The sequence below is a fragment of the Sturnus vulgaris genome, chromosome 6 (genome assembly GCF_052056855.1).
Source record: "Sturnus vulgaris isolate bStuVul1 chromosome 6, bStuVul1.hap1, whole genome shotgun sequence".
NCBI lineage: Eukaryota > Metazoa > Chordata > Aves > Passeriformes > Sturnidae > Sturnus > Sturnus vulgaris.
This window is the reverse complement of record NC_142248.1, coordinates 10,088,313-10,109,503: the sequence shown is the minus strand read 5'-3', so window position 1 is coordinate 10,109,503 and position 21,191 is coordinate 10,088,313. Positions and strand designations below refer to the sequence as shown.

General features: G+C 55.7%; 1 protein-coding gene across 1 annotated transcript; it reads left to right on the top strand.

The window, feature by feature from the left end:
- The first annotated feature begins 730 nt into the window (after positions 1 to 730).
- Positions 731 to 17,454, top strand: LARGE2 (LARGE xylosyl- and glucuronyltransferase 2). Its single transcript, XM_088166911.1, has 15 exons — positions 731 to 871; positions 12,041 to 12,214; positions 12,469 to 12,725; positions 13,118 to 13,200; positions 13,464 to 13,591; positions 14,018 to 14,185; positions 14,341 to 14,445; positions 14,708 to 14,820; positions 14,927 to 15,052; positions 15,201 to 15,356; positions 15,458 to 15,621; positions 15,900 to 16,178; positions 16,520 to 16,666; positions 16,810 to 17,005; positions 17,122 to 17,454. The coding sequence occupies exons 2-15, from the start codon at positions 12,097 to 12,099 to the stop codon at positions 17,317 to 17,319; spliced, it is 2,238 nt and encodes a 745-aa protein (XP_088023037.1). The 5' UTR covers positions 731 to 871; positions 12,041 to 12,096; the 3' UTR covers positions 17,320 to 17,454.
- The last annotated feature ends 3,737 nt before the right edge of the window (positions 17,455 to 21,191 follow it).

Here is a 21,191-nt window from a genome sequence, read left to right as displayed (position 1 = left end):
CCCAACTCTGTGGGAGCTGGAGGAAAGGGGTGCACTGTCAAGATACCAGCAGAGGAAGAGGATTTCCTCTGAGGAGGAGTAACATATGCAGACTGCTGTGCTCTCTTCAGCATAAGTTGCATGTGCGGTATTTTTTGCTTGCTTTCTCTCTCCTCTGCCTTTACTCCTTCTCTCTCCCTGTACATCTATTTGGATAGACTCTCTTAAGTGCCATTATGGGGCTGCCCAGGGCATGTCATGGGGGCTCAGGTTACTGGACAGATAGTTAATCCCTTTATTGCCTCACAAGTTAGATACTTGCTGCTGCTATCGTGTTTGGGAGGGGGCCAGACAACTTGCATCCCTCCCCCAGCTCCTGATCCTGCTGAAGGATTGGTGTGAGGACTCACGTGTTGAGATAGAACATGGTGGCTGTGGCTTTGCCAGCAATTCTGGGGACACATGTGCAGCTCTCCTCGCGTGGGTGGGGAACATGCCAAGGACAGTGCAGTGAACTGGGACTGGGAATATGCAGCATGCAGATAGTCATTCTCCCCTGGACTGTCTGAGTGACCTTGGATGAGACTGAGCTAGGCTTTGTGACAGGCTGGAGGATAGGGACAGGACCAAGGTGTTGGGTGCTCTTATGTATGCCTCTCAGATGTGCAGGGGCCTGTCCTCAGAGCTCTCTTATGCAGTAGCTCTTCACGTGACTGTCTTTTGGGTTTCAGGTGACAGCAAGCTCCAAAACTCTCAAGTACAGCTGAGATGTCTTATCTGCCCTTCAAGCTGAGAATCCTTGGTTAGAGGGGGGTCCTCACAGGCTCCACCAGGCCGTGCCAACTTCTCCAGCTGTTCCTAGCCACTCCTGCAACATTGGCAGCCTTCAAAGGTTAGTTATCACGTATGTTAAGTAGGTGGTTTACATGGGGTTGCTCCCTTGCTGCTTTAGTGCTTCTAAATGGGATAATTGCATGGCAGAAGGACTTGGCTCTGTGGGTATTTGGGACCTGTGGGAGTCTCTGGAGACAACACTGGCACTTGTAAGCCCTCATAGCCTAGTTTTCTGGAGAGAAGGACCAGATTCTCCACAGCAATCCTTTGAAAGAAGTGTGATCCCATCTCTGTGGCTGTTCACCTGAGTGTGTGTGTCTGGATCCTTCTCCCCAAACAGTACTATGGTCTATTGCTTATTTCTTGTGTAGTGGGCAGTAAGTCACTGGGACCTGGACTGGAGGAACTGGAAGAAGCTCTCTGGGCCAGGGAAAATGGGAAGACCCCCTTTTGAAGACTGGGAGCTTGTGCTAGCATTGTTCTGTCCTAGCAGCTTCTTTTCCCTCTGTCTGTTACATCAAGCATTTCTTTGGGGCCACTGTTCTCAGTGGCCACCTCTTTCTGCCTGCCCCTCATTAGTGTAGGGCATGGCATGCCAGCAGGAGGGAGCCTCAGCATGTCTATGCCTTGATCGGATTTGTCAAGGCTCCTTTCCTTTTCTTCCTGTTCATTGAGGTCTGAAACAAAGCAAACAGAGGAGAGGAATTCCAAAGAATAGGAGTGAGGGAAGAGAGGAACACTGGAGTGACAGGCTGCCCCTGCACACATGCACCCCCCCTGCCTAGGTCTGGTGGGGCAGAGCTGGTGGCAAAGTATTTCAGGAGGTGAGACCATTCCTTGGCACTCTATTCCAGCTCTGGCACCAGCTGCCTTTCTCCCTGTGCTGTGCTCTGGGGCTCCTCTCCCCACTGACCAGGTAGCTTCTGGAGCCTCAGGCTTGCTGCCTACTCTGCAGGGGCACGTGTGCCTGAGCACGGCTTGAGGGAACCAGAGCATTATTTGAACTGCTTTGTTTGTCTTGGGCTGTGGTAAAAGGTTTCCCTCTTTACCTGTGTCAGGAAATTTTCCCCTGCCAGGCAGATCCAAAGAAGCCCGACATGGAGCTGAACTCCTGTCTGGGTGCCAGGGCAGTGAGGCACTGGCCCCTCCCCATCTTGGAGCCAGATAAGTGCTGGAACAAGGCCCTTTTGTGCAGACAGGTGTGTGAAGTGGAGACAAACGTGCTCTGGTGCTCATATTGTTTCCCAGGAGGCAGGAGACTTGGGAGGGGAGTCATGGCCAGCCAGACAAAGCTGCCACAGGTAAAGCTTTGAAGCTTTGTCCAGTCTGATAGATCTTGCTCCCTCGTTTGTCATCCCCAGGCCATCACGCAGTTTGCCCTTCATCCTGCCTCTGGCCCTCCCATAGATTGGATCAGGGAAGGCAATAGGATGTTCAACAGCCCCGGTATAAAGCTCTTGAGGTGAAATACATCCCTGCTAGTAACTTCCTCCTCCTTGCATTTAAGCCACAAGTAACAGCCTTTTAGCCACAGCGTCTTCCTTCCTTTTCTTCTTCCTCCTTGTTCTCTACCTTCTGGCAATCCTTGCACTCCATGGTTTAATTAAAGAGCAGAGCAAAGTGCTTAGACTCCAAAATGTGCAGATTAAGGGGTTACTAATCCTCTTCCTCAATGGGTGCTCACATCCTGTCCAGCCTGTTATCAAGCTTCTGTTCCCTGAGTGGAAACTTGGCCAAACTTGAGAGTTTTACCTCTCTTCCTGCTTGCTATGCTGAGGAGGAAGGGCAAGGGGTGACAGGAGAGCCATGGGGGAAAAGCAAAGAACCCAAAGCCAGCTGTGGGTTTACAGAATTCTCAAGGTGGGTTTGTAGTCAGCACTGGCTATCTTTGCTTTTTGTGTCCTCTCTGGTTTTGGTGCTCCAGGAGCAATAAAGCAGGGCTTTGGTGTTTTTCTTTTGTTTTTTTTGGGTGCTGTCTTCCTATTCTGACAAAATAACCTTTCTGACAGAGGAAGCAACTGCTTCCCTTTGTGTGTGTTCTTGTGTGTTTATTTGCTGGGTGATTTGGTTCAGGTGTGTGCCTTCCCTGTGCATACACCCCTCTCTTGGTTTCCCAAGCGTCTCTTCTGTGCTCTTATCCCCAGGGTATGCCCAAGTGCTGCAGCACTGCTGAAAGAGCAGGGCTCCCTCCCAAGAGTGGGAGGCTGGTGCCTGGCAGGGCTGCAGGAGGCTGGTCGTATTCTCATCTGGGTAGGGCTGAGATCCCTTTATAGGACATACAGTGTCAGTGAGAAGAGGAAGGTGGAGTGTTTGTGGATCCAGATGGAGGCACCAGGAGGGAAGAGGAAGTAGTGAGGATGAGTCTGGTGGGAAGGGTAAGACTCTTCCTGGAAGCATCCTGGAAGACCTGATCACAGGATGGTCTGAACTCTTATGCCTCTCCTGGTGCAGCTGGGCACTGCACAGAGGTTGCTGTGGATTGCAGAAGACATGAGCTTTTGTCCTCAGCCACTCATCTGCTGCTTGGTTGAGCTATGCTGTTTCTTCCCTGCCTTTGTCCTTTGGTGTGCAAGTTCAAGGTTTAGCTCAGCAGTGTGAGAAGCCCCAGGGACAGGAATACAAGGAGCAGCAGGAAGGGGGAGGAGGGCTAGTAATGTGTTTGGATGTTGGGAGTATTCTCCTTTCCACTGCCTGGCTTTGGGAACTGCCTCCCCTCTGGGTTCCACTTCCCCCTCCTTTTTTTTGCCCCCATCAGTCACTACCTCATTTCCAGTTTGCAAGATGCCCTATATGTTTTCTTTGCAGGTAAGTTTTGTGTCTTAGCCTGGACAGCAGTTCTTCCTCTGCAGTGTTGTCAGAGCCTCTTGGCAATGTGCAAGATTCTCTGTAGCTCAGAATCACTTCTGGTCTTACAAAATGCCCAGGGCACCCTGAGTGGATGGCACTATTGCTGCTTGGGTTTTTTAGAGCCTGCCCCGAGCCATTCTGGTTTGCTATTTATAGTGCACTTGTTCCATTCCTGTGTGGACGAGCTCTGCTTTCAGCCTCGCTTGGGCACTGAGGGCATTGGTGCCAGGAATAGCTTTGGACAGGGAAGATATAGGAGTGGCTGCTTGAGCACAGCTCCCAGTTTGGGCTAGTCCCTTGTGGAAGAGGTGCCAGGCTGCATCCGTGAGCTCAGCTGCTTTTCATGCAGAGGAGGGGGATGGCCTTTCTTTGTCACCCAGTGCCTTGTGTCACTGCCTGCTGGACTAGTTTGGCATTGAGAGAATTTGGAAGAGTTGCTCCAGTGACCAATACTAGTGGGACTAGTGAGGGAACATGGCAATGGCATGAAGCTGTATCAGCAGAGGATTAGGTTGGTTATTAGGAAAAACCCAGAGGGTGGTTGTGCACTGGAACAGGCTCCCCAGGGAAGTGGTCACAGCAACAAGCCTGACAGAGTTCAAGAAGCTTATGGACAATGCTCTCAGGCACATGGTGTGATTTCTGAGGTTGTCCTGTGCTGAGCTGGGAGTTGGACTTGATGATCCTTGTGGGTCCCTTCCAATTCGGGATATTCTTTGATTCTGTGCTGGGAAGCCCTGCTCCTAGCATGTCCTCCAAAGTGACCTTGTGTGTCCTGAACAGCTGCCCGCTGGGCAGGTGGATCCCTTGTGGTGGGGTACCTGCCATTCCTTGCACAGGGAATGCTCTCCTCGCCCCAGGGAGTGTTTGCTAACCCCAAGGGAGCTCGAGCTAAGGCCTGAAAGGAGCTTGCAGCAGCACAAAAAAAAAAAAAGAAAAAAAAAATCAACACCCTCCTCAGCACTGCTGCTTGGGCAGAGCTGTTCCAGCCTTTTGGCTCATGATCCTCTCAGCTTGTCTGGAAACCAGAGCTGGACAAATAATTAATTGCTTGATTTAGTGCCCAAAATGAAAAGCTGGAGGGAGAGAAACTCAACACAGACAAATTTGAGAGACTCTTTATCTTTTCTTTTAAATGTAGTGCAGCTCAATTAAAAAAAAATGCAAAATGAGACTTTTTTGCTTGGAAAACAAAGCATTTTGTTCTTGTCCAAAACTTGTAGTGAAGGAGCAAATATCTCTGAGCTGTCTGGAAACTGCAATTTTCAATCAATAACTATTCAGCCAAAAACACTTATCCAGTTCTGCTGGTAACAATGCACAGCAGGCACCTGACAGCCTGGCTCACAGCCATGCCCCTGGCACCTCCTCAGAGGTGGATGGTGTCCTACCTCTTGTGAGCTTTTCCAGGTAGAGTGCCAACATGGGGTTGTTGGAGTCCCTTTGTCTCCTTTTTTGCTGTAATTAACCTAATTAATTTTGCCTGAGGTGATGCAGACTCACAAGCATGAGTAGGGGGTAGGTTTGGCCTGTTGTGCTGGGATATGGTCTCCCTTGTCCCACCAGGGAGCACCACCTGCTGCAGGATGTTCAGGAGCATTTCAAGGGAGCAGGAGGATGTGGGGTTAGTCCCTACCCATGGGCACTGCTAGCTGGAAACTCGGGGTGTCAGTACCACACAGGATGAATTCCCAGCCCTTGCCTGCTGGGTGTTCCAGCTGAGCTGATGGCAGAGCTGGAACTGGTGGAGGGCTTGCTGCAGGCTGACTTGGATAAAAGCTGGAGTTCCTGGCTGCTGACCCTGCTCAGCTCTGGCCCCAGGAACTGTTGCAAGCCACAGCAGTGAAAGTGTCAGGAAATGGCAGGGTGAACAGATATTGATGCCCATAGCACATCCGGAGACCAGGACATGGGGAAGTTAATGGATTCAGAGCTGGCCATTAGCTGCAGCACAGACATCAGCAAAATGCAGATAGTAAAAACCTAATTCCATCAGAGAGGAAGGGAGCTGGAGATCAGCCCCTCTTGCTGCTCCTGTTTCAAGAGGCAGTTGGGGTCCTCCTGCACCGTGCCCAGGCCTGGTCCCTCCTGTGCCAAGCCGTGCTGGGCAGGGCAGGGAGGCGTGTGGAGGAGATTTGATTCAGGACTCTGTGACCTCTGTGTCTGCCCTCAGTTAGGCTTGAGCTTCGCCAGGCCCCGAAAAAGACCAGTCAGTGTTGATACTTCACCTGCTGAGTATCCCCTTAGTATCAAACGACTTGTAGTCCAGGAAGGTAAAGCTGGAAGCAGTCTATTGAACACCTCCTCTATGAGCTTCCTGGGGGTCCTTCCAGCTTCTTCTTGGGCTTAAGAGGAGTGAGAGCACTAGGGGACTGTGTTGCTGTCTGGGTGGGCCCCCTTTACTTTGCCTGAGAGTTGTGGCAAAATGCAGCTGCCCAGCTTGTAAGCACCGCAGCATGTCTGGTAGGCTTAAGCCTCCTACACCAGGCTTGCACATGGTGCTGTGGCACTGCTGTCCCCACGTGTGCCCTGCATGCCCTTTGTGGCTGAGGCTCTGCTGGGCAGCTGAACCTAGTGCCTGGCTGTGGGCAGGGAGACTGAGTCTGAGAAAGCAGACTGTGTCTAGCAGGGCCTTGTGATCGGAGTCCCTGCCAAGCGGAGCTGCTCCCCTGATACATTCCTGGGTTTTAGACATGAAGAGGTAAGCAGCAAGGCATTCCTGTGTCAGACCCAGCCTGAGCTTGCTGGTTTCCTCTGGAAACAAGGCAACAGTCTGGTGACAAGTCTCTGCTTTAGCAGAGAAGCTTGGAGCTCCAACACCCTTCAGAGACTTTTAGCTCTTCCCCGAGTGCTGTGGTTCTGCCAGAGGAGGAGAAGATGGCTTTTTAATGTGACCTCTGCAGAACAAAAAACTGAACTCAGAGCGGCAGAACTGTGTGTGTGGTAATCTTATGGGCCTGAGAAGAGCTTGATGTTTGAGAATGAGCTGTAACTGAGGCACAGCTGCCTGTTGTCCCAGGAGGATCCTTTCCGGGATTTTCTCAGCAGCTTGGTGGTGTGCAGAGCCAGTGGGGAGATGAGGATGCTTCCTCCTTTTACAGCATGTGTTGGTATCCAACTCTATGGGTGCTGCTGGATCCCACCTCGAGAACATGGTGGCTGTTTTGCCAGAGGCTGCTCTTTCCAGGGAAACACAAAGGTGAACCTCTCACTTAAGGTTTGCTTATCATAAGACTGGGGAGGGAGGGACAGCATGGTAATCCGGAGCATGGGGTTTTAATCCTGCTCTCCTGGCCAAATTCCATTCCGCCTCTGTAAATTCCTGCAGCTATCCTGCTCTGCACTGCCTGTGTGGTATCTGCTGGCTGGCACAGCCCCCCCTCAAGCCGCAGAATTACAGACCTGGGGAGCAGGACAGGGAGGTGACCCTGAATCATAAGGTACTTTGTCAGATGGGTGCTGCTGTACACATTCAGCAGGTGATCTGCTGAATGAGGAACCAGCCTGTCCCCTCCCATCTCTTTGTAAGAGCAGAAGCAATTGTCCCCATTTGCCTCTCTTCAAAGTGTGGTGCCTTTTCTGAGTTGCCAGTCTGGCTGTGCAGTCCTTGTCACAGCTTCCGGGCCCTTTCTCACCTTCTGCAAACCTGGGAAGCTGTTGTGTTGGGCTTCTACTGAGGCAGTCAAGCAGCTCAGCTAAACTGTCACTGTTCCACAATGAGATCTGGAGAAGAATTTGCACCTGAAATCTGTCACCTGCAGCTAGGTAAGACAACAGGCACTATAGCTCCATGAAATCACTCCTGTCCTGGCTGCTCTGCAGCTCTTTACCAGGAACAGTCAGGCTACCTCTTCACTCGTAATGCTTGTGGGGGAGGCAGTAGAGGTGGCAGCAAGCCTGGGGCTGTCCTTGTGTCCCTTCAGGCTCCTGGCTTGGTACCCACAGACAGTGTAGTTGTGCCTCAGCATCCCTCTGCAGGTACACATTAACTCTAAAAGAGACAACAGGCTAAGAAACCCACCCTGTCATGGGCCTTACTGCCAAATGTGATGTTGTGGGAAAACAGAAATGCTCCCCTCTATGCCTGCAGGGCTGGGGGAAACAAGGTAGTGTGATGGCAAAATTTCCACTGCCAGCTTTCCCTAAACATTAACTGCTCACCTGATTATTACTGAGCCGTAGAGAGCGAAGGCCATTCAGGCTGAGCAATGGGGCCTAAAAAGAAAAGGAGATTTCCTGCAAGAGTGGATCTTGGAGGAATGGAGTGCCAGCACATGGGCAGCTCTCAGGGGGAGCCTGGGGCAAGCAAAGTGGCTGCACTTTCCCAGGAATGATGGTTGCTTGTGCGTGGAAGGGTGGCCGGCATACAGCCAGCTTTGGGCTCCTGCCCACGCCTCAGAGGTTGGTGTGAGCATGCACTGGTGTTTGTGCAGCTGCCCAGCTCTGCTGGTGTGACATTCCCTGTCCTCTGGCCATTGCCCTGTTGTCAATGGAGGCAGGGTGTCCCAGGCATGAGACAAGACCTGCCTGGGTCCTGCCTGCCCCTTCCCGGGTATCCATTGTCAGCTTCTTCTAGCTAGAGGGGGGACAGGGGTGCCTTTTTCTGTTCCAGTGGCTGTGTCCCCTGATGCTTGCTGAAGTAGGAGCTGCTTGCTCCTGGGAAGAATGTGGGGGAGGGAGGATAACCTGCTGTGAACAGCATTTCTGCCCTGCACCCGCGCTGGGGTTGGAAGCAGGCAGTATTGGGAAACCTCTCGTCTTACTGCTGGCTGTGCTTGTCTGGTGAGCAAGGAGACTGAGGAGGGAGGGCGGAGAGGCCCCGTGCCATGACTGCAGGGACGGCCAGAGCCGGGAGCTTTACGTGCTGTGCCATGGCTGCTGGCACCACTGTGCCCCTTGCCAAGGAGCTGTTTCCAGCCTTGCCCTCTGCTTGCTGTGCCTCTAATGTTTCACAGAGGAGGAGAGGCTGTGTAGCTGCCTTCTGGCTTGCCATCTTCACCCCCATGAACACCCTAAAAATGCCCCCGCCATGCCTGTGCTCCCCTACCTGTTCCTGCCCTGGCCGGAGAGAGCGTGGCTGTGTCTCAAAGCACTCGCTCTTGGCGCTGGGAGCAAACAAGGTATGGTGTCCAGGACAAGCGTGTGGAGAGGCTGTGGAGGTCAGCTGGAGCATGAGTTGGTTTCCTCTGCTGGAGCGGGTGCTGTTGGCAGTGGGCTGCAGGAGGTCTGGACTGCTCCCAAAGCATGGGTAAGCCCTGCGTGGCCACTGCCTCAGCTGGAGCACACGATGAGTACCTGGGGCAGGGCAGGAGGGCTCCGGGAGCTGAGCATGTGCCCCGGGACGGCTGGGGAGCCGCCGGCTCAGAGCAGCAGCAGGGCAGCCCGGGCGTTTCCTCTCCCTGCCGGGCAGGGCTGGGCTGAAGGGCGCTGCTGAGGAGCCAGTGCCTGTCGTTCCGGGGCTCTGCAAGGCCGAGCAGGAGCTGCCCGAGCTCCTGGGAGGGAGGTAACTGTGCCTCCCAGGGCAGCCACCTGGGTGCTGCTGTGGATGTGCGGGCAGGCCGGGGCAAGCCGCGCCTCGCCCGGGGCTCTGGGGTGGGGGTAATTCACTTTGCAGCCGAGTGCTGTGCAAGCACTGCTCCGTATCCCAGCCCTCTGCCTGCTGCCGCTCCCGGCCTCCTCCCAGCTCACCCAGCCCCCTCCAGCCGCCCGCGGCACTGGACACCCCCGGCAGGGGCTTCTCCTCCTGCTCCAGCCCCGGGCCAGGGCTGCCGCCTCTGCCCAGCCCCGGGGCCGGCGAGGAGCGAGGGGGGAGCTGCAGGTAGAGCCTCTCTCTGCATAGTTAGCATTCCCAGCCCCGGCCTCCTGCTCCTCCTTCCACCATCCTGCTGACTCCTGGGGCGCTGGACAGGTCTGCTTGAACACTGCACCCTTTCAGTGTGCCCTGCTCCTCTGGGCCAGAACAAGGATGAGACAGCAGGGGAGCAGTTCTTTCCCTTTCAGATCCACTGTGGGGCTTGCACTCTGCTCAGCTGATGGGCAAGTGCTCTGACGGTGGCCAATATCTCTTTGCTCTGGGTAGCAACAAGGTCTGCATCCCACTCTCGCCATATTTGCATCCCAGGTAGGCTGTGGAGCTGCTCTTTGCCAGTCATGGGGAGAACAGGTGGGCTCTGCCACCATCCTGAAGCCCCCAAAGATCTCTCAGTGAGGACAAAGTCTTCTGCACCTGCCCCAATAAAGGAGGAGGCAGGTGCTAGGGAGGGGGTAGATAATCCTGATGCTTCCTTTTTTCACTCCGTGGGAGGGATATCGAGGCCTGGGAGTGGGAAGGGGGGCTGGAAGGAGGACAGATTCCTCCCAATTTACTTTGGGCAACTCTATGCCCCTGGCGCTGGGGGCTCTTGAGTAGAAAGCGAATTTAATCTCTTGTTTTGTTTGTTCTTTCTTCCTCTGAAAGGGGGGCCGGCGGGGTGTGCGGGGGGAGCTTGGGTTTGAGAGCAGGGAGGAGGGGGAAAGTGTCAGATCTAGAAGGGAGGAGTAAAGGGAGGACGGGGAACGGCAGCCCCGGGAGGGAGCAGCAGCACTGGGCTGCCAGCCGGCTTGGGAGGCGCCGGGAAAGGAGGAGGCAAGGGGAGAGGCAGGTAAGGAAATCAGCGCCTGGGGGGAAGGCAATCAGCCAGGTAAGGAGCAGGACAAGGGGTGGTAGGAGGGGTAGGGGTGCTCTGAGGTGGGGGATGGATGGATCCTTGCATGCCTCTGGAAGAGGTTTTGAAAAGTGACTTGCTGCTGGTCCCATCTGGTCCCGCAGAATTGCCACCCTAGTAGTGTGTTCACATGCAGGCTGGGGACTGGGTACCATTCCTACAGTGAGGGGCCATGGGGGCAAGTGGGAGCAGTGTGCCATCATCTTCTCTCTCCTTTGTGCTAAAGTTGCTTCCCTGCCCCTCAGCTTCCCTGAATGCTGGGTGCTGGCTGACCTCCCTGGCCTTGCCTCACCGTGCTCCCCTGCCATCCCCCTCCTGCCTGGCCTGAACAGCCCTCCAACTTTGTGTGAACCTCGGCATGCAGGATGGGAGACAGGCTGGCAGCAGCATGTGGAGACCTCGCCATGTCCAGCATGGCCCGTGGCTGTGGCAGAGAAGCGGTGCCTGGGCCTGGCGTGCTCCATGTGTCAGCTCCCCCTTCCCTGCCGTGCCTGTGCTCTATAGAGCACAAAGCAAGTCAAGCCCGGGCCTGGCTAGCAGGGAGCTGTGATGCCAGTAGACCCTTCTCTGCCATGAAAAGGGGTGCAGCTCTCCCTAGGGGCTGTGCCTACTGCCACGGGAGCTCAGTATCTCCAGTGGGCTGGCGTGGCCATGCCCCTGCCCTTGTAGAGCCTGGCTATCCCTCACTGAGGGTGCATGGGGCCATCCATCTGCAATTCCTCCAGCGGGCTGGAGCTTGCACCCGGCCCCAGGGGCCGCGGGGAGGGTCGAGGGGGCGGTGTGTGTTCTCCTAGGCTCCAGCCCCCGCGGCCCCATGGGCATCTGCACATCAATGGGCTCCAGCGGGCTGTGTGCAGGGGGAGCAGACCCTAATCCGGCCCATTCAGCCCGACGGCAGCTTTTGTTGTCCAGATGTTGCTGCGCCGAGGGCGCGGAGCCGCGGGCAGGGGTGCGGACCAGGGCAGGCTGCGGCGAGCCAGGCGTCTCCTTCCTTCCTTCCCCGCGGAGTCCCGGCCTGCCCGGGCACCTGGCTCCGCGGGGCCCCGGGGCCGAGCAGGGCTCTGCCCGTCGGGGCAGCGTCCGCCGGCGGCGGAGCAATGAGAGCGGCCAACACGCCTGGCAGAGGCGCGGCGGCCTGAGGAGGTGTCCCAGTGCGGCCGGGGAGCGGCTTCCCCCGAAGTGTTTGGGGTTTTCCCATCGAAGTGGGCGGGCGGGCTTGGGTGCGGGAGTTTCCCGAGCCCCCCGGCCCTGCCTGGCCCCGCTCCAGCCGAGGCGGCGGGGGAGGCACCGCGCCCCTCCCACGGGCAGGCTCGGGAGGGCCCCTTAGCATTATTACCTCTCCTCTCCTCCGTCAGCCCTAGGCCCGGGGGATGGCAGGGAGCGAGGCACAGAGCTGAGGTAAAAATCTCTTGGAAACCCTATTTCCTTCCTATCCCCATTACCCTCCATGTTTGAGATCCCCCCCACAGGCTCTGCAGTCCTGTCTGGATGGTGGGACAAGTCTGGGGGGGTAAATTTCCATCATGGGCAGGTAATGGGCGTCTGTTTCGCTGCTTCAGTTGCCCAGGTACTGTCCTGGAGGGAGTAGGTGATGGAGGACGTCCTTCTGGGGAGATGTTGGCACACCTGGGTGCAAGCTGCTGGTGACACCTCTCTCTTTTCCCTTGTCCTCACAGGCTCTAGGATGCCAGGGCCAGCCGGACTCGGGTTGCCCACCTGATCCTTGTTGCCCATGTCCTGCCAGCACATCATGTTGCGCTCCTGGCGCATGAAGCTGAAGTTGCTGCTCGCCACAGTGACCCTGGCCATTCTCCTCTCCTGGCTCTACCTCTTTGTGGGCAGCCTCGAATGTGCGTGAGTCCTTCCCGTCCTCCTCAGATCCAGGGACCGTCCACAACAGAGGGTGGGCAGGGGGGATTAGGCCTTGGCGTGGTTGCTCTGGCCATGCAAGTCACTGCAGGTGTACCTGACTTGAGGACATCTCCAGGAGATCAGGAGAGCAGAGCTGAGATGTTGGCCGAGCACTTGTGAGGCGTGCTGGAATCTCTGTTATGGCTCTGCCGGCCTTGCCCATGCCCTTTGCCTTCCCCTGTGTCTTCCACAGATGGCCGCTTCCTCCTGCTGCCGCCGTGTCTGGGCGAGCAGGCGAGCCGGGATGTGGAGCGGGAGGCGCTGGCCTCACGGGTGCGCAGGGTGGAGCAGGAGAACCAGCAGCTCCGGCTGCAGCTGGGCCAGGCTCAGGCGGAGGGCAGTGATGGCAGCCCGCAGTGGGGGGCTTCAGCCGAGGACAGAGACCCCCCTGGGGGCAACAGGAGCAACCACACGGCCTGCCCCAAGCAGCGGACAGTGCACAAGTGTGAGGTGGGTGATGGCACCAGCACATTGGCAGTGTGGATAGGGAATGTCAGATGGGAGGCTGGGGCCCTGTGGAGCATGGATATATGTGCAATTCATCTGACACTGCTCTCCCTGTGCTCTGGCCATGCTGGGGCCTCATCCTGGCTCTCCACGATGCTCAGTGGGTGAGGGTGTCTTCCTTGTTCAGAGAAGGAGACCAGACAGGAGGAGTGGCAGCATGACTCCTGCTCCCCACTTCTGAGTTAGGGAACTCCCACCTCTCTTTGGGGCTCCTTCTGCATGGGAAAGGTTGGGCTTTGAAACTTCTCCCTGTAGTGTGCTCCCATGGAGGAGCTGACAGCCCCTGCAAGGAGGGAGTGTCCGTTCTCCAGAAGGCACCTTTTGTCTTTGGGCAGCTCCTTCACGTCGCGATTGTGTGTGCTGGGCACAATGCGAGCCGGGACGTGGTGACCCTGGTGAAATCCATCCTCTTCCACAGGTAATGGGGAGATGTTGTGCCAGAGGCCTGCTGGTTGGGGTTCTACAGGCTGCAGCAGGGCAGTGCTGCAGAAGAGGGACTCTGGAACCTCTCTCTACCCCTTGTGCCACTGCTTAGAGGGACAGAGAGGAGTTTGTTTCCCCCAGAGGGTTTTTTTTTTCCATTTGCCCTCTCAGCTTATGTCTGTCCCACAGGAGGGATGGGAGACTGTGCCCTCTTCATTCTGCTATGATGCTAAATGTTGCTGTGCTTGCCCTTGGCAGGAAAAACCCCCTCCACTTTCACTTCATCACGGATTCAGTGGCCCACCAGATCCTCCAGACGCTCTTCCAGTCCTGGATGGTGCCTTCTGTCCACGTCAGCTTCTACAATGCCGATGACTTGAAGGCAGGTGCTTGCCCTCCCTTTGCCCTGTCCCAAGCCAATGCTTAGAGGGGCAAGGAGAACAGCAGAGAGGGACGAGTGGATAGAGGGTGATTGACTTTTCTTGCTGATCCCTGGCTCACCCTCTCCTCTTTCTGGGCTTGTTGCTGGTGCTGGTGAGAGAGGAGCACAAAGCTGGTGCTGGCAGGGTGGGCAGGTGCCTTGTAGTAGCAGTGCCTCTGTGGCAGAGTCGAGTGCCCCAGTGAGACCCTGGGGTCAGGTGGGGGTTCTGGTGGCTGGAGGAAATGCTCCAGGCTTGGCTGGCTCCACAGATCTGCATGCCCTTCTGTTGCTGGCCTCCTCTGCACAGGGTGCCAGGACATGCAGCTGTCCTGCCTGGGAAGGGAAAGGGCATAGCCATGCCCAGCCCTGAGGTGTGTTGCCTTGCAGCCAGAGGTGTCGTGGATCCCCAACAAGCACTACTCTGGCATCTATGGGCTGATGAAGCTGACTCTTACCAAGGCACTACCCTCCAACCTCTCCAAGGTCATTGTCTTGGACACGGACATCACCTTTGCCACCGACATTGCTGAGCTCTGGGCTGTCTTTGGAAAGTTTTCTGGTGAGGACAGGGTGCCTCTGAGGCCCTGGCAGGGCCTTGGATGCTGGGCTCAGGGTGGCAGTGCCTGCCTGCCACAGCACCAGCACAGTGGGTTTGCTTGGGCTCTCTGACCCTACAGCAGGATGAGCTGTGTCCATGTCCCTCTGTTTCCTCAGAAAAGCAGGTGATTGGGCTGGTGGAGAATCAAAGTGACTGGTACTTAGGCAACCTGTGGAAAAACCACAAACCGTGGCCAGCCCTGGGACGTGGCTTCAACACGGGTGAGTGTGGGCTGCCGGGTGGGAGGTGCAGCCTCATGGCACATGCAGCTGACGTGGCACTTGGCACAGGGGGACTGGGAGAGGCTGAGGTAAAGTAGGAAAGTGGTGGGCACAAGAGGACTGCTTCAGCATCCCAGGGTTGTGTGGGCGGGCATAGAGAAGTGGAATGTCCCAGGGCCTGAAGGCATGCAGGCAGCTGTGCCTCTGTTCTGTAGTGGTTGGGTGTTCTCTCAGTGACCCATGCCCTCTCCCTGGCACTCAGGGGTGATCCTGCTCCTGCTGGACCGCCTGCGTCGCCTGGGCTGGGAGCAGATGTGGCGGCTGACAGCGGAGCGGGAGCTCATGAGCATGCTCTCCACCTCGCTGGCTGATCAGGTAACTGTCCCTGCTCTGGGGCAGGATGGTCCTTCTGCATTCCCATAGCACTGCTGGCACTGGGGATCTTCCTCTTACACCCGTGCACTCACTTTCTCTCTCCTAGGATATCTTCAATGCTGTGATCAAGCAGGACCCATCCCTGGTGTACCGGCTTCCCTGCTTCTGGAATGTGCAGCTCTCTGACCACACCCGCTCAGAGCAGTGCTACACTGAGCTCTCAGATCTCAAGGTGGGTGGGGTTGTTGCTTTTGAGACTGGCGAGGGCCTGAAGGACAGTGCAGGCCCTAGAGGTCCAGGGGAGTCAGCATGGGGTCTGAGGGCTTGGGGAGCCTGGTGCTGCTGACTTCCCTTACATGGGGTGACCCACCACTGCTCAGGTGATCCACTGGAACTCGCCCAAGAAGCTGCGGGTGAAGAACAAGCACGTGGAGTTCTTCCGTAACCTCTACCTGACCTTCTTGGAGTATGATGGGAACCTGCTGCGCAGGGAGCTTTTTGGCTGTGCCAGTCTTCCCAGCCCACACAGGGACCAGGTGAGGCTGACTGTGACTCTGCCCCCAACCCCAGAGTGGGCAGAGACCTCATAGAACCTCCCCTGGGGTTCCTACTCTCCCTCACCTTCATGGTGTTGCAGTTGCAGCAGGCGCTGGAAGAGTTGGATGAGGACGATCCCTGCTATGACTTCCGCCAGCAGCACCTCATGCAGCACCGCATCCACCTGTTCTTCCTGCAGTACGAGTTCCTGGCCCTGCCCAACCCCACCGATGTCACCCTCGTGGCCCAGCTCTCCATGGACAGGTACTTGCTAGTAGGACTGGTGGGAAGCTGGAACCCACCTCCACTCCTCTGGGCAGGCTCCACAGCTTTGGAGCTACCAGGGAATCTCATTGCATCATTCTCATGCCAGTATTTGGCAGTGAAGAACTACACTCCAAGCTGGGAGCATCAGTTGTTCCTGCTCCCTCCTGAACCGGGTGTGACTGACACGTGGCTCTTTGGAGGTGCCCGGTTCTGGGTTTGGCTCAGAAGCTGCCACAGAGCAGGTGTGTGCTCAGGCTGTGCCCTCTGCTTCCCAGGTTACAGATGCTGGAGGCCATCTGCAAGCACTGGGCAGGCCCCATCAGCCTGGCGCTGTACATGTCGGACGCCGAGGCACAGCAGTTCCTGCGCTACGCCCAGGCCTCGGAGGTGCTGAGCGCCCGCCGCAACGTCGCCTACCACATTGTCTACAAGGAGGGGCAGTTCTACCCCATCAACCTCCTGCGCAACGTGGCCTTGGCCAACACGCAGACACCGTACGTCTTCCTGACGGACATCGACTTCCTGCCTATGTATGGCCTCTACGATTACCTCAGGTAAGGCTTTTTCCAGCTGGCTCTTGCTCAACCTGCTGGGTTCCCCCAGCACCAGAGTTTTCAGGAAATGCTCTGAGCAGCAGCTCTCAATATGCAGAAACAGTTTCCTTTGTGTTCAGCCTTGGGGTGCTGCCCTTACTTTTGTCAGACACCAGTGAATGAGGAAGGAGCTGTGATTGTGAGAGTTGCCCTGGTCCTCCTATCCCTGCATGGTACCACTGCAAATTCTCAAAACCCATTAATACCTGCGTGGAGTGGTGGGCAGGCTGGAAGGGCTGAGGAAGGAGGCTGTGGCCATGCCTCACAGTCAGGGAGATCTCACACTCTTCCCACTACCACAGGAACTCCATCCAACAGCTGGAGCTGCCCCAGAGGAAGGCAGCTCTCATTGTGCCAGCTTTTGAGACCCTGCACTACCGTCTGACCTTTCCCAAATCCAAAGCAGAGCTGCTCTCCATGCTGGACATGGGCTCCCTCTACACCTTCAGGTAGGGATCCAAGGTAGCCATCCAAGCAGAAGCCAGCTGTGTATCCCTGTGCCTTGGGGCTATGCACCCCCTGTCTCGGGGAGGGTAGCAGACCCTCTGCATCCTCTACTGTCTCAGTGTCTCATTTCCATCTCTCCCCACAGGTACCACGTGTGGCCAAAGGGCCACGCCCCAACGGACTATGCCAAATGGCGGACGGCCACCGTGCCCTACCGCGTGGCTTGGCAGCCAGACTTTGAGCCTTACGTTGTAGTGAGGCGAGACTGCCCCAGGTATGACCAGAGGTTCGTGGGCTTCGGCTGGAACAAAGTCTCCCACATCATGGAGCTGGATGCGCAGGTGGGTGAGGGGCTCCTGGCACCGTGGAGGCCCTGGGTGTTGGGGGCTCGTGGCTGGGCAGTGACATGTTGGTACCACCGAGCTGCTGATGGTAAGGGCTGCTGCTCTGTCCCCAGGAGTATGAGCTGCTGGTCCTGCCCAATGCCTTCATGATCCACATGCCCCATGCCCCCAGCTTCGACATCTCCAAGTTTCGCTTGAGTGCCGGGTACCGGGGCTGCCTCCAGACACTGCGGGAGGAGTTCCACCAGGACCTGTCACGGCGATACGGGGCTGCTGCACTCAAATACCTCACTGCTGAGAGAAGCCTGTGATGCCTGGGGACAGGGGATGTGGGGTACAAGCAGCACACTGGAGAAGGGAGGGTGCAAGGCCTCCCTCCTGCCCCTTGCCCACCACCGCAGCCCAGCCCGAGGGAACGGAGTTGGCAGCACAGCCTCTCCAGCCCCCACCAAAGGGATGCCTGTAGATAAGATGGAAGACATCAGCTGCAAGAACAGCCAGTGCCTGCAGGTCAAGCTGCTGCAGCCTTCCTGTGTTACAGGGGAACCTCCCCATGCCTGGGGCCAGGGGTGGGGTCTCCTCCCTTCCTTCTTTTAGCTGATATTAGCTTACCTCACCTTGAGGCCTGGCTTCTCCAGAGATCTGGGAGCTGTACCTTACCCTGTTCTGCCTCTGCTCAATGGTCCCAGGTCTTAGTCCTCCACACACCCCTCCGGGGTCTTGGTGAGTTGGAGATGAGGTTGTAGAGCAACCCTTTACATTCTTTGTGGAGCAGGCTCAGAGGAAACCTCCCAGCACCCTGGGAGGAGCAGCCAGGGAGTACTGTGAGTAGCTGGAGCCTTGGTTCAAACCCAGATCAAGACTGACTGGTTAATGGGGGGAAATATTATTCCTCATCTGTATGGATATAGTCTCCAGTGGAGCTGGCCCCATACAGGTGGTGTGGGAGTCATCCAGTGCAGGATGAGCTCCCAGAACAGGATGGGCTGTCCCCTGTCCCCAGCAGTAAGCTCCCAGGATGGACCTGCACCTTCCAACTGGCAGCAGCCATGCTGGTGACAGACCCTGTCCTGTGCTGGTATTGCCCCACAGGACAGGGCTGCCAACCCCCCCACCGTGGGCAGAACAGCAGCTTCGTGGGCCAGCATAGGCTGGGAGAAGTTCCCCGTGGGGACCACCCTGCTGCTCCCCAGCTCTCGGCAGCACAGTTGTTGCCATCAACAATCAGGGACATGGCTGACACTGGACAAGACCGTAGCTGATCACTATGGCAGGAACCCCATGCTGGGAGTAGCTTGACTGGACACTGTTCTACCGCTATCACACACTGGAGCACAGAGGATGCATTGCTTTCCTCACACTATTTAAATTATTTAATACTTTTCTCATAAGAAGTCAGTAATTAGGGTGTCCGGGTTTTTTTTTAATCTTTTCTTCTTCCCAGATGATTTTGCTGGTGGCCCTGGAGGCTCTCCAGGCCAGTTGCTGCTGCAGTCTTCACTGTTCTCTTCTTAGCTTTGCTCTGGGCTGCAAGGGCCAGCTCTGTACAGGGTGAGGATTTCCGTCCATGGTGGGAGCAGCTAAGAGGAACTGTAGAAAGTGCGGGGTATGGAAAGGGCACAAACGCCTCTTGCTTATTCTCTCTTTTTAATTTAATTTTTAAATTAAAGCTTTTTTATTCTTTTTCACATTGTTGTTATAACTGCCTGGTTATTAATTTTTTTCTGCTGTAAGCCTGCACGTGTCCTCTGGAGGGAAGGCAGCAGGAGGAGAACAATGTAGGAATAGCCCAAGGCACACAGGTGCCCTGCCAGCTCTGAAAGGGCTGGTGGTGCTGGCTGCTGATGGTTCCTGTGCTGCAGCGGGCCCCAGGCAGCCTGTCTGCACAGCCAGCACCCCTGAACTGGAGCCTGGGGCATCATGGCTTAGGCACACAGTCAGTTTAATCACACCCAAGGAGAAGATGATGTGGTTTCATGTGGCAGTGCTGAAGCTTGTCCCTGAGAGCCTTGACTTGACTCTTGGGAATAAAAGCTGGCTCTGAGGCTCCACGAGACTCCAGCTTCGCATCTGCAGGGGGGAGGACGAGGATGGTTTGCCAGGAGCAAGTGTTGAGGCTTTATTTGGGAAAGGGCTCTGAAGACATTGCTCATCACGGTGAAGCTGAGTGCAGCTCCACCTCACAGCTGCCTAGCAGGCAGCTTTTGTTTAATACAGCCCAAGCTCACTGATACTGTGCTGCTGCTGCACTAGGCAAGATCAGAGGGTTAGATCAGATCTAGACAATGCTAGAGCCACGGTGGAGCAGTGCTGAGATGGAGCAGGCCTCTTCCAGATGATTCTTTGGTAGATAGGAAGCAATAGAAATGCTGGCTCTGTGGTTGTTTTGGAAAGTGTGCTGGTATGCCTGTAGCAGGAGGGCTGTACACCATCATTTTCAGATAATTCTTGCCAGCTTAGACAGTCCCTAGCCCAAAATGTTCCTGCAAGGGTGGAGGCACCTGGAAGTAAGCCCAGCTTGGGTTGGTCTCCATGTGCCCTCTGCCGGGCAGCATCAGCTGGGAGGCACCCACAGAGTCTGAGCCAAGGAGATTGTCTGAACGGAGCATAGCCCCTTTTGGAGCTAAAATTCATTTCTCCTAACGTAGTGCCCTCTCCCTGCCAAGAAAACGAGCCAGGGAGTTACACAGCCCTCGCACAGAGCCATGCTCAGAAACCCCTCCTGGGGCTGGGAACTTGCTGTGGGCACTGCTACAACCGCTGTGCCTGTGGGACCCACTGTCCCCACCTGGTACATACAGCTAAGGAGACAAGAGATTTTACTGTGTTTTATTTAGTAAAATGTTAAAATAAATAAATACAAATTGATCAGATGCTCTGTACCCCCTCCCCCCAACTTTAATTTGCTAAAATCTAAACACATTTGTACCAAAACTGAAACCACAAGGAACTTGAAGGCAGCAGATACTGCAGATCACTATGAGCATCAGGCTAAAAAAAATAGAGATATTTAAAAAACCCAAACCAGTTCACAAGTGGGTGTTCTCATGGTGTGATTCTGTGACAACAGAGTAGTACCAGTCAGAAAGGGCATTTTACACCAGGGCCTGCAAGGAAGGGACATTGATGGGGAATGGGGCAGCACAGGTGCCACTGGCTCATAGAGGACAGAGCCCGTGGCTTTACCATTAAAAACCCAGCTGGGAGAGAAGCTGCCATCATCCCGTGCTGCACCAGGCCCATGGCAGGGGTAGCACTGCCAGAACTGGGGGCTGGTCACCAAAATCCCCTGGAGAAATCAGACAGACTGGGGGAAGGACCAGGCTCAGACACAGAGCCCTTCAGGGTGAGCTCCTGCTCTGGGCCCAAGCCAGGATTCCTGCTTTACAGCTCAGTCTTGGTGAAACACCAGGTGGGTGTGGGGGAATGGGATGAAGCATGGCACACAGGTGGGGTGGTGGCATCAATAAATCTACAGAGATGGTGCTGCTGTGATCACAGGAACGTGAAGCCATAATTGAAGCCTGAGTATTTTCTCTTAAACAAGCAGAGCTGCCTTCACAACCCTCCTGCCCTTAGCTGCAGACATGGGGGGTTTGCAGAGTAGAGCCAGTCAGCTCCCTAAAGAAAACCCGGCATAGGCAGCCACCCCAGTGCTGCACCAGACCTTGCAGGTGGCAGCAGCTCACCACCACCTGTGTCCACTGCTGCTGACACAGCAAAATCATTTCCTTCCTCTACAGGAGCCTGGACAGGTCGACACTAGCAGGCTCCCCCGCTTCCTCCTGTTACCTTGCTTAATCTTTGCCTAATGGAGTTTGGAACACATGCTTTGCTTCTGTGGGGCTGTGACAGGAAGCCAAGACACCTCTGACCATGTAAGATGGCATTTGGGGGGGACCCCGCAGCTCTAATTGGAGTGAAGCAGCTTGTGGGACACAGCTGCTGCTGGCTTTGCCTGTGTGGGGCTGCCAGGCAGCTGCCCGAGCTCAGAGGCTTATGCAAAAGCAAAAACCTTCCTTAAGGAGGATCTTGGCTGCCTGTCACATATGACATCAGGAGCAACTCGGAGATGACACACCTTCTGGAACAGAGAACTAACAGGTAAGACACTGCCTGGCTCTAGAGTCAATCACTGTTTTGATGTCAGTGATAATTTAAGTAAAGAAACATAAGAGACTAT

Bases quoted from the DNA above. Each gene is read 5' to 3' on its own strand.
- LARGE2 (XM_088166911.1), top strand. From the start codon at position 12,097: ATGTCCTGCCAGCACATCATGTTGCGCTCCTGGCGCATGAAGCTGAAG. The intron at 12,215-12,468 runs GTGCGTGAGTCC...TGTCTTCCACAG, and splicing joins CTTTGTGGGCAGCCTCGAAT to ATGGCCGCTTCCTCCTGCTG. The intron at 15,357-15,457 runs GTGAGGCTGACT...ATGGTGTTGCAG, and splicing joins CCAGCCCACACAGGGACCAG to TTGCAGCAGGCGCTGGAAGA.